General features: G+C 37.6%; 1 protein-coding gene across 1 annotated transcript in view; it reads right to left on the bottom strand.

Moving 5' to 3' along the window:
- COL21A1 (collagen type XXI alpha 1 chain) overlaps positions 1–13,054 on the bottom strand; it is a 124,991-nt gene that overhangs the window by 49,100 nt on the left and 62,837 nt on the right. Inside the window, exons 13-17 of the mRNA XM_054197217.1 lie at positions 11,470–11,523; positions 10,570–10,623; positions 8,786–8,839; positions 8,654–8,707; positions 5,353–5,406 (exon numbers count right to left, since the gene is read on the bottom strand). Of these exons, the coding sequence (XP_054053192.1) occupies positions 5,353–5,406; positions 8,654–8,707; positions 8,786–8,839; positions 10,570–10,623; positions 11,470–11,523 (270 nt within the window). The remainder of the gene's footprint in view (positions 1–5,352; positions 5,407–8,653; positions 8,708–8,785; positions 8,840–10,569; positions 10,624–11,469; positions 11,524–13,054) is intronic.

The following is a 13,054-nucleotide window of genomic DNA, read 5'->3' as shown; positions in this document are numbered from 1 at the left end:
GGCAAAGAGGGAAGCAAAGCAAAGAGGGAATGGATTAAAACTAGAGATGGGTCGATTCAGACTGGACGTTAGGAAGACGTTCTTCACCATGAGGGTGGTGAGACACTGGAACAGGCTGCCCAGAGAGGTGGTGGAAGCCCCACCCCTGAAAGTTTTTAAGGCCAGGCTGGATGGGGCTCTGAGCAGCCTGGCCTAGTGGGAGGTGCCCCTGCCCATGGCAGCGGGGTTGGAACTAGATGATCTTTAAGGTCCCTTCCAACCCTAACAATTCTATGATTCTATATTGTGATCACTGAAAAACACATTTACACGTACATGTGGTGTAAGTAACTCCACTTCCACTTAGTGTTTCAGTCAATGCTAACACACTGTGCTGCTCCTTCTATTTGTGAAACAGGAAGATAGGACTGACAAAGTATTCACACATGATGCTGCATTCTCAAATATGGCTGTTACCAGAAACAACTCTGCAAATACAGTTGATAAATATGACCACTAAAAGCTCAAAATTTGAGCTATTTTATTAAAGCTGAATAGTAGCTTTCCTCCTAAATAAACTCGCATAGCTCTTACACTCCACTGTCTATTGCAAAGGTTTTGACTATGAATTTTACATTTTATTCCATTAATAGTTCAAAACAATTGCCAAGTCTTACATTATTCATAGTCCCATCCTATTCCATGGGTAACTGGCTACTTTCCCTCTCATATGGTCTACCTAACTTAACCAAGTTAAATGTACAGAAATCATATTAAAATTACTTTCTGATTCTGATGTAGACTTGAAGGGGGACTTAACACCTTAAAATTTGCACATCTCATCTAATTATACTAGATAATCTTATAAAAGATGTTTCTCTTTACACACCATTCATTAATTTCACATTTTTCACTCAAATATGGTGGTTACGGTGTTAATATTTCTTTCCTCAGTGATTCTTATGAGAATGTACACATGGGTAGAGGCATAAAAGGGTGCAACTTTTTGTTGCTGTAGGTAAATATAGGCAAAATATCATTTTTCAGAATTTTCTCCATTCTCAAAATATTGGCTCATTTATATATGTTAGTTTATGAAATGACAGTCAGTGATATGTGTAAAGCTGTACTGAAGAAGAAGAAAGTTCATTAGAATGAGCTACATTTACATTTTAATAAGTAAATATAATTATTTCCTATATTATTATGATTGGCTGCAAGGCATTTGTTCCAACAGGATCCCTAAGAAACACTGTCAGTATACAGGTAACACAGTTGCTAGTAGTGTTTTGTGTCTGTTTCGTTCATTGTTTCCTACGCAAAGAAGGACAAGAGAGGCAACACTGCACACAAGACTATTTAACAAGCCATCTTGCCTCAAGGTGTTGCCCTCTAAGGGTCCCAGTAAATCCAATTTGTTTGTAGGGAAGAGATCTGGAAAAGTGTGTAATAAGGGAGGGGGAGGAATATCACATGGCACAAAGAAGAAAAAAAACACACAAAAATATTTTTTTCTGCATACTACCATATAACTAAGTCAGGAATTTTCTTTCCTTGGTTCCTGTTTCCATTAATCTCAGCACGACTATAGATGCAGTAGAATTACATTAACTTTAGGTTTGCTTTCCAAATATACAGGCTACCTGGGTATACCAGTTTCTATGTTGTATTTTAGAGATTTCTGCTCTATGAAGAAAAATACAGCAACTTCTGTTGGAGATTTCTATATCCTTAGTGTATCTGAACATATTTCAAAAAGAATTCTGCTACCATACCCTAGCATAAAACACATATTTTTCAGAGAATGCATTGATCTGGCATTCCTGATACAGTTATAAGAGATCAACAGACAAACCAGAAGAATAAGTCTAACAGCGGGAGTCGGGTCAGAAGCCGAAACCCATGTTATGCTGCTACTGCTGGCACAAATGAGGCCACATCTGAGGTCTTGTGATGTGACCTAAATATTAAGGGCAAACTCTACCATTTTAAGTGTTTGCAGCTGTATTTCTGAAAAATATGATTTCTGGAGAGTAAACATGAGCAGTTGCAAATGTTCAGACATATTACTTGTGGCAGGACAGCATATGCTAGGCCTAGAAGAGGCCAGCTTCACCCAGAAGCACTCACTCCAGAGTTCCCATCTGCATGACTGTAAACACAAGCAGAAGTCTAACACAGCTTCCACTGAAACCAAACTCTACCTATGTTAAAAAGGACAGCCAGTCTGAAATTAAGCTCAAATAAATCTTGATTTATTCTACCCTTTAGACAGTTGGCCCCTCAAAAAAACGTATTTACTAAAACAGCCTGTCATCAGTAAGATAGATGACTAGCCATTAAACTACTCAAGTGACAGCATAGCCTATTTTTGTCATCAGTAAAATGAGCTTGATGATTACTAGCTTTACTAAATGCTATCTAAATTATTCTGTCCACACTGTCAGATGTTATTCTTACACAGAACGGGTAGGACTGAGATGGTCTGGCTAACTTAAGTTCCAAATAGCACTATTGATGGAAAACAACCACATCACTTGGAATTATTTACTTAGCTTTACAACCTACTTTTTCCTGTTCATAAATTTGGGGATTAATAAGAGTAATAAAATACCAGAAAGCGTGTTGTCCAGAAAATAACCACACCTCTCAGAGGCTAGAGGCAATGGGAGTTCAGTTCAACTGTGTTCCCCATCCTAGACAGCTGCCTCTTAGATGTTGTCTCAAATGCATTCATTTCACAACCATGCTCTTTTTATTTGCTAAAGCAAGAGGGATCATAAGACGGCTATTTTTAAAAAGACCAACTTAACAAATTAGGCCATGTCTAACACTAATGTGGCTGAATGGAAGAAATAAAGACTGTTTGCGTGTATGTTTGTGTGGGTGGAGTATCCACGCAACCTGCTGAGCCATCCCAGGGCCACAGTTGCATCTGGCTGGTCAATGATATGGAGTCATACACCTTCAACAGTATCATCCAAGGCCTGTCTTGAGCTTAGGCATCCTATTTAGGTCTCACAGGTAGAGCACAACAGAGTTCAGTCGCTCGCTCTCCTATCAGTGCTCTAACTATTAGGGTGTCCCACCAGAGAAGACCACACTGAATTGCACAGAAGAAGAGCAGAGAGGAAGTGCTTAGATGTTATACATCAAATACACATTGGAGGAACAACAGAACAGAAACAACGGAAGCAGTAAGTTGCACAAGACATCCTTCACAGCCCCCACAATCCATCTCTCTTTCCACCAGATGAAAGCCAAATACCCTCTACTTGAATTGGGGAGCCCCCATATCCCATGGCTGAGGATAGCTTTCATCTTGCACAGCCCAAGCACACACTTTTACCACAAACTTGCTGCACGTCTAAATAGATGGGAGGACCACGTTTGCACGTGCAGTCTGGTGCTACACCAGCAATAGAGGTAAGCAAGCAGGTATGACTAGGTGTCTTAAATTTCCAACTGGTTACCTCGAGGCAATTTCCTGGTCAGCATGTAGACTCTGCACTTCAGAAGAACCTCCACTGATTATAAATGAAGCATATAGCACTATCTGGCTTGCCCTGCTGGGATTGTGTAAATCTTTTTTAATTGTTTATGTATTGGATGTCTTCCTCTATATTATTTTATGGTGATTTTAAGAAACGTCTTAATGATTTTAATGTCTTAATCTGTCACTTCATTTCTTTTTAAAGCAAAAGTATGAGATTTAAGCGATGAGTTTGCATTGCTGTTTAAAATGTCATATTGTGAAGCATTTATATTAATTTTAAACCAAAAAATATTTCTTTAGTAGATATAGATCAGACTTAACCAAAGCTATCAGATCAGAAAGAGAGCTGTTAAAATATTAAATACTTAGTTTTCCCTAGGTCAGAAATACCTTCTCCTTCCTATTTTTTAGATTAATTTTAAAAAAATCACAATGACCAACTGACATTTTTTTCTAAAAATGAAAAGAGATAAAACAAGGCTAGGGACTATAACGTAAGTCTTGTTATTATCTCAACACATTTGTTATGGTGTACTAGGTAACAATATACCAAGACTTCTTTACTTGTATTTTATGGTTTTTAATTAGCATTCACTTTCAGTCTTTCTTATATCTGAAGATATCATAGATTGTGAATGGTTAATAGATCTCACAGTTATTTGGGTCAGAAAAAGAGGAAAAAATAAAACTAAGTAAGGAATTATGTGTGTTCTTCACTTAAGCCAGCCACGTGGGAAGAAAGTCTCTTGGGAATGATTGCCCAGTGTTTTGCAGTCTACTCACAGTCTTTTATGAGGTTTTGGTGAATATATAAAAAATTTAAATGAAAGATCTTGAGAATTTGTCAGCTGGGAGTCTTATTTCCATCTGCTAGTTATCAAAACTCTCTACCAGACTCAGTACCATATAACACATACTGCCTGTCGTTACATTCAATACCACAAAAATTTCTGAATTTATAAATCTGTATCTCCTTATATCACAATTCAAAATGTAATTCAGAATGTAATTCATCTAGAAGGCGGTGTTCCACAAACTGAGTTCCATTTACTTCTCTTGGCCTACAGAAGAATTACTGATGGTTTGAAGACAGCTGGCACTCTCTCGGCACTCAAAGCTTTCAGCTATTTCTACAGATATCTTGGCTCCTCTGCTTCAAGCAAAGTCTGGTGGCCTTAAAGAACCAAACAAGGAAACAAGGAAGACAAAACCTAGCTGTCACATATAAAGAGGAGGAAAAATGAGCTGCCCTGAGGAGTTGCTCGAACACCACTGGAGGAACAATGTCTTTGGAAACAAGCAAAACAGAAATGCAGCAGCATGTTCCCCAGCTAAGCAAGAAGAACAGAGATACAGATAATGTGACGGTATAACACGATGCGAGGAAGTAAAAGAAGACCAACAAAACTGGGCAAAGGAGAGGGGGAGTGAAAAAAATAAACTTTAAAAGTGCAATTAACAAGTATATGAAAGAACACATACCCTGTTGCAGAAATTAGAGTTAAAAAGACCTGGCATCTTTCCTCATGTAAGTAACTACCAGTATCTAACCGTACCATCCTATCAATAGGAAAGAAGTCAATAATGTGACAGTTTTATAACATAGATACAAATTGGTATATAACAGCAATATAGTTAAAAATCTTTTCTTTTAAGGCATTTTTGACTTTAAAGGCTTGTTTATTTCTTTTACTGAATCCATATTTAAATATGAACACCAGAAAATAAAAAAGCACTTTTAGAAAAACGGACATATCAACCAATTCAAATGAATATGGATGAAACATGAAGTATAACAGCCATTAACTAAAAAAAAAACAAACCCAAAACCAAACAAATCCGTATAAAAGGATAATATCAGCAATTTAATCACTTACAGGCTCCCCCCGATGTCCTTCTAGGCCTGGAGATCCAGGCTGTCCGACCTCTCCCTTTAAAATAAAAAAGACTGTTAAATACAGTATTTTAAAAAAAAAAAAAAGACCTTCCTTTGCATAATAAAAATTATTATTTCAGATAGTAAATTATTATTTTTAATATTAAGTAAAATGTAAAACCGATACACGTGATCAAGGCTTCATCAAAAAAACAAGTCTTAAAAACAGTTTGAAACACAGCAAGAAGTGTTGTCAATCCGATATTCCCTTATGCTGCCTCCGATAGACAGCCGTCAGACGGCTTGCAAAAAGAGATGAGATAGAGACAATCGTCTTTTGAACCAGAACAGCAACTACTGGTTGAAGAAGCACATAAAACAGTAATAAATTGCTATTATCTAATTGTTAGTACAACTAACAGTCTGAAAACTATTTCAAGGCACTCCACAATAGGGCAGTACCAGGCATGATAAAATCTTCATGTCCTTATTCAAAATATATATGATACCAAAAATATTCTGAAAATTTGAAGAATAATTCCAGAAATAAAAGCACATTTAAAAATGCAAAGAATAATTACTACATATATAAAAAATAATCTGTTAATAATTAACCTAAAATTACAAAAACTAGACTTGAAGTAACAATGCCTAGCATCTGGGTTTCAAGCCATGTTTTTTTTCCACATTCTTTCCCAGTATGAATATTGTAAGAAAACAGGAAAGCTCCAGCAGAAATTTCCTTCAAAGACAGCCTGTTTGTTACTGCTCTGAATTTGATTACAGACGCGGAACGAAGCAATGTTTTATGGCAAGCAGATGTTGAAGTCAAGCTGACAAAATGTTTGAATGAAGAATATGGCTTCTGTTAACTATTATATTATAAGAGGAATAAAAACTAATGAGTATGTCATATATTTGTACTACAACAATTAAATTAAGCAAACAGTCAAGAAAACATCTTTCAGTTTAAATGTACACAGGTTCACACAACTAGTATACTGAATGATCTGTATATTGTTTACACATATAAAAGCAGATTGAAATACTCTCCAAATTCATGCTTTATCAACATAATACTTCACTCTAAAGGGCCACCAGAGACAGTTAAAATTTCACGTTAACCAGCTGCGACTATTACCTGTCCTTGTTATCAAATACCAGAGAGGAAAAAAATCTATTACCTAATTATTTTTTTCTACTTTCTATAGTACCAGAGAAGGAATTTCTCCACCAACTTAGCAGAGGTATCTGTGTCTGTATATATATATGTGTGTGTATATATACACATATTGAAAATAAGGCAGGATTAATTTGAAATCAGTTCATGTAGGTAACTAAGCTCCTATCACAGCCAACAGAAGTCTAGTCAAGACAACTGATGGAGGCTTGATTCAGCTGACCAGCCATCTCAATTTCATAGCTCAATTTCATTACCCACACATAGACATTTGGTCCTGTTTCAGATACCCAAGGGTGTCTTTTCTGGGTTCCTGCTCCCATTCCAGAGAGGCACTGGCCTTCCACAGGACTTATGTCATATTTGTCAGCTCCTTTAGGATGCTTTGGACACTAATGCATGCACCAGATGCATGCTTTTATGTAGGCAACTAAACTGGTACCTACAAGTCTGCCTCCTTTGAGCTGAATTGCTCTCCAGACTCCACTGGAATTACTGGTTAGACCTCCATACACTTTAACTGCAATGTAGACAGCTCCATAGACACAAACTTAGCTGAGTGTTTTAAGAATGCGTGTTAAATTGTCTTTGCCTGACATATTTGCAAGTGTCAGAGATACATACTCTTGTAGATACATATGAATAACGACAAGTTGTAAGCAGGTATCAATGGGATTGAAGATGAAAATTAAATGAATGTCACAGTATTTAAAACTAAACCAAGTAACAAATAATGGAAAAGTCCTTCAGCATTGTAGAAATAATCTGCTGTTGGTTGCTGAAGTTAAGCAATAAGAAAATACTTTTTTCCATAATTAAGATTTACAACTTCTTTTACTAATGTATTTTAAGGGTGTAAACTTAAGGTCAGTTAAAAAAAGCAGTACACCAACTTGACATAAAATAAAGTTATTCCATTACCTTTTAGCACAGTCTCACTAGGCCTTCCAAAGAGAACAATTAAATAGTAAATATTGAGTTGACCTACTGTAAAAGTTAAATTTTATACAGACTTTTTAAAGGCTGTTATTTTAGATGTGTTCTCCTAATAAATTTTTGCATTGCAGGATGCTTAGTTATACATTGAAGTTGGGCAATTTTTAGAGTAACAGTGCTGTAGTGTTGTGTGTAAGTGATAACTCCCCCCTCTAACTTCAAATTAAGACGCCTTACGTGTGTTTTTTTTACCTGAAGTTGTCTAGAGATACATTAGGGGTCTAAGATCCCATTGCAGTGAACAGAGGCTTGATTCAGTTACCAAATCCCAAATGCCTGGTGCTATCTGAGGTACTCTAGGGCAGCCAAGGCTTCCACTTGGGCAAGGCAACCCACCTCCAGGGCTGGCAGGTACTGTAGGTGTACAGGAGACCTGTGCCCTTCTGCAATGGCACTTCCAGGTCATGTGGGGTACCCATAAACAGCAAATAGGACTGCAAACTTATGAGTGATCTCGCAGAAGTTATAGCAGTTAACAGTCAGCAGCTGAATTACTTTGGAGGCTTCATTTACTATATTTACTAAGAGCTTGATTCAGCTGTCAACACATAGACATTTTTTTCCACCATGAAGACAGTAAAGGATGGAACAAGCTGCCCAGTTGTGCAGTCTCCATCCTTGGAGGTTATCAAGACCCAGCTGAGCAGTATGGATTCAGTGCTGTCCCATTTGTGAGCAGGAAGGTGGTCCAGAAGATGCCCCAAAGTGTGCTCCAGCCTGAGTGAACCTGGGATCCTGCTGGATCCACCTTGTTGGCAGTTAATAATAGTAATTAGATTACTTCCCTCTTACCTGTACACAACAGGTATGTTCTGCAGTGTATACTTGTATATAAATTTCATTAACAGGTTCACTGAGTTAGAGAAACACAAATAGGATAAGGGAGACAAAGGATAAACAATGTCTGATGATCACTAATACACTCTTGATAAAAGCTTTGCCCCTACTCACAAACCAACTGAAATCAATGAAGTCTGCCCACTGACTGCAGTAAACTTTGGCATTTCTGAGTAACACACATTATTTTAACTTCCAGTAACTCTCCACAGAATAAACTGAGTAGATTTAGACCAAGAGCAATGCTATTGAAGGCTTTGGCAAGACATGAATATACATTTGTACATACCTTGAAACCAGGACTTCCTGGTAATCCATCTTTCCCGCTTCTGCCAGGATCTCCCTGTGGCAACAGTTAACAGTCATCAGTAAGTGAATTAACAAGCAAAAGTTAAAGGCAAATTGTCTTCACAAAACTTACAGATCGCCCAGGCATTCCTGGAAACCCCGTATCACCTTTCTCTCCTTTTGAACCCTGAGAAACACAGCAAACAAAAAGTAAGTAGTGCTCAATGTTTACGTTGCAAATTCAGTACATTTAGCCTATAATTCATATATGTTATTTCTTTTTTTGAAAATGTATGGCAGATCTGTTTCTTTCTTAACACACACAGTGGTCAGTTAACTACCCTGTTACAGAAACCTAAATATGCTCTAAACTATAGAAATGTGAGCACAGACCCACTTTCGAATTGCTTAAAACTCTGGACCAATAAATACTCTGCCGTTTGGTTATATGTATATGTACATTACTACGTATTAAAAAGCACAGACTTCTTTGCAATATAATTATTTCATATACCCTATATTAAAGGCATAGACATATTTGCAAAAAATATATTTAATTAAATTCTCTGTGAATACACCTATAATAAAAATATAATATGATACTGTATGGGGTGCAGGTGCCCAGGTGCTGGCAGGGGCGGCTGCGGGGCGGCCTCTGTGAGGAGAGGCCGGGGCTGCCCCAAGCTGGACACAGCCAGTTCCAGCCGGTTCCAGCCAGCTCCGACCAACCCACCGTAGGGCACGGCTGAGCCCCCCAGCCACAGTAGGGGCACATCAGGGGAAAATATATTTAAGGAAGGGCAAACACATAGAATCATAGAATCATCTAGGTTGGAAGGGACCTTTCAAGATCATCTAGTCCAACCATCAACCTAATAATGCCAAAACCACCACTAAACCACGTCCCTCAGCACCATGTCTACCCATCTTTTAAATACCTCCAAGGATGGTGATTCCACCACTTCCCTGGGCAGCCCATTCCAATGTTGGATAACTCTTTTGGTGAAGAAATTTTTCCTAATATCCAATCTAAACTTCACCTGGTGCAACTTGAGCCCATTTCTTCTTGTCTATCGCTTGTTACTTGGGAGAAGAGACCTCTTCTACCTTCTTTCAGGTAGTTGTAGAGAGCGATAAGGTCTCCCCTCAGCCTCCTTTTCTCCAGGCAAAACAACCCCAGTTCCCTCAGCTGCTCCTCATAAACTTGTTCTCCAGATGCCTCACCAGCTTTGCTGCCCTCCTCTGAACACGCTTCAGCACCTCAATGACACAGGCGAAGTAAGGAGTGAGGGAAAAAGAGAGAGAAACAACTCTGCAGACACCAAGGTCAGTGAAGAAGGAGGGGAGGTGGTGCTCCAGGCACCAGAGCAAAGATTTTCCTGCAGCCTGTGGAGAGGACCATGGTGGAGCTGTGGTAGCGAAGCTGCAGCCCATGGAGACCCCATGCAGGAGCAGGTTATCCTGAGGGACTGCAGCTCGTGGGAAGGACCCATGCTGGAGCAAGGGAGAAGTGTGAGGAGGAAGGAGAGTAGAGAGGAACTGTTATGGACTGACCACCCACCCTGCTCCCCATTCCCCATCCACGAAGGAATGAAGTTGAGCCTGGGAAAAAGCAGGGTGAGGGGAAGGTGGTTTAGTTTTTGTCTTTGCTTCTCACTATCCAAACCTATTTCAGTCGGCAGTCCCAAAGTCAAGTCTGTTTTTCCCATGACAGTAATTGGTAGGTGATCTTCCTGTCCTTATCTGGACAGATAAGGTCCAGATAAGGTGCCACAAGCTTTTCCATCTTATTTTCTCCACCTGTTCTGTTGAGGAAGGGGAATGAGAGAGTGGCTGGGGGCAGGCAGCCAGCCAAGGTCATCCCACCACAGATACTAATAATATTTTGCTTTATTTTATAATTATAAATTTACTTGCCTTTTTTCCATATATTCCTGGCACTCCTTGATCTCCTTTAGGACCCCTTTCTCCCTAGACAAAATGTATGTGAATAAGTTAATTTTTAAAATAGAAGTAGTTATATATAGAGAGAGATATATATATACACAAAGTATGAATGTATAGCAGGCATAAAATGAAGCAGGCAAAAAGCTCCATCTGATATAAAAAAACATGCTCAAGACAGTAAATGAAAATCTTGACTTTTCCAAGCTCTCTTAGGGGAGAAGCTCAGAATGTCCAACACTGCTGGCTTAATGCTTCTATTTTCAATGGAAGGCACTTTGAGTTTCTGGTTGCTTCAACACAGGGAGATACATAAGTGAAAATTCAGCTCTTCGAAAAGTGCTGCATTCTTCTGAAGACCTTATTTGAAAAGTTTAAAATAAAATTTGGAAAAACTAAGTAAATTCAGTTGAGTATTAACACAGAAGAGCAAAACACACGGTTGATGATGTTTTGGGGAACATACACGTGAAATAAACTCATTGGGTTAGACCAGAACTACCCTTCAAAATGCTGTTGCTCAACTGGAACGATTTCAAGAAAATTCTATAATTTCTTTTCTTTTTGGACACATTATTTGTGATGAAGAAGGTTCTAAGTAGTAGTAAACTCAAAGTTCAAAGTAATTAATATAGAATCCCACAGAACAGAACAAAAATGAAAAAAAACAGGCGGTTCCCATTGCTTGATATGTATGTAGTGAAGTTCCATGTCATGTATCTTCCTTCAATTTCAGCATCATATCTATTCATTTTATGTAGTTCATCAATTGCACTGACATTATATTTTATATAAACTTATTTTTCCTTTAAATTAAACTATAGATCAAGCTGAAACTCATGACTATTGTAATGAGAAATATTTAATTTCAACCTTTGGTGCTGGCATCCCATGTAATCCAGGAAAACCAGGTAGCCCACGGTCACCCTAAAAGACCAAACATTTTAAATTCTTATATGTATAAGAGTAATAGTAACAGGCTATAATAACATTCATATTCTCAATGATCAACAAATAGTGGAAAGACATCATATCTTGCCATATCAACTACATAACATCGGTATGCTGACTGATGAGAGTTTGTTGATCTTTAAACAAGACCAAATACATAAAAAAGTCACTAAATTTTTTAGAATAAATTTTACTGTAATCTCTCAATAAGGCTTACAGAGGTTCAAAAGTAGCAATTTAGCTTTGACAAGAGGAAAAAGCTTTGAAAAGAGCTTTGAAAATCTCTGTGATAATTCTACCATCCATTCCTAATTCCAAAAGAATAAGAAAATTCCCTAAATCTAACATCAGTTCTTTTTATTGTCCTCATAGATGTCAGATAGCAGGAATCCCAAAATTTTTGCTATTGGTACTGAAGATATTTATCTGACAATTTGCCTGCAAGCTCCCTTGGGAAATGACAACAAAAAGCTAAATTATAACTTGGCACTACCTGACTTGAAACAATAAAAACAAGCTGAGTTACTTGTTTCAGTAGACAGGATCTACTTCACTCAGAACAAAGAGCCAATCACCAAATCATTTTTGGTCAATCACAAAATTTTCCCTCTGTTAATATCTAAATTTATATTAAGCAATATATTTCAATTTGTTTAATATATTTCAGTCATAAAGGAGGAATAGTAAATTATGCTCAGAAAGTTATTTTATGTAATATTTCAAGTTCTAAAACAAAGGGAAAAAGAAAACACGTCTCAGGGGTATTTATCAAAACCATCGTGTCTAATCAGATTTGAAAAGGTCTGTCACATATTCACAGAAGAGAGGAACATGACCACAGGAATGATAGCTTGTGGGCTAACGCTATCAAAATATCTCTCAACAAATAAGTATTGAAAACAGACAGTGGAATGGAGTTGAAAAAATCAGCAAAGCTTATGAAATAAACACTTCATGCATCCATTGCTTCTTAATGAAAAAGAATGGAGCTTCGATTTCTGCTCAGAGTGGTGATTCAGTTATTGGATAAACTAAAACACTTGGCAATGGAAATAGTTTTAAATTAGTTGCTACAGAAACCTTACAAGTAATGGGATGAAATTAAGAGATGAAAATTTGGGCTGATTCATCAGGAAAAAAATTCTAATGGCAAGACATATTTTACAATGGAAGAAGTTTTCTAAAACCGTGGTGGAAGCCCTATTTCTTGGCACATTTTAAACAAGGCTGGACTGAGCATTAGGAAATATTCTATCTATCTGTCACAAACCTGCCCTGCCAGGAGAATAGAGGTTTTCATCATCAGTATCTTAGTTTCTGCACATGGACCAATACTGACTGATCAGTTAGATTAACATCTGAGATCAATTAGACTAAGGTGCCTAAAGCACAGAACACATAAACACATTTTCCAGCTCTAATCATGCATTTGAGAATTCTGCTGAACAGTGATGAATTTAAGGACCTGCTTTTAATATTGGGAACTTTAGAAGAAGGAAATTCTACA

The sequence above is a fragment of the Rissa tridactyla genome, chromosome 3 (assembly GCF_028500815.1).
Source record: "Rissa tridactyla isolate bRisTri1 chromosome 3, bRisTri1.patW.cur.20221130, whole genome shotgun sequence".
NCBI lineage: Eukaryota > Metazoa > Chordata > Aves > Charadriiformes > Laridae > Rissa > Rissa tridactyla.
This window is presented reverse-complemented; position numbering and strand designations above follow the sequence as displayed.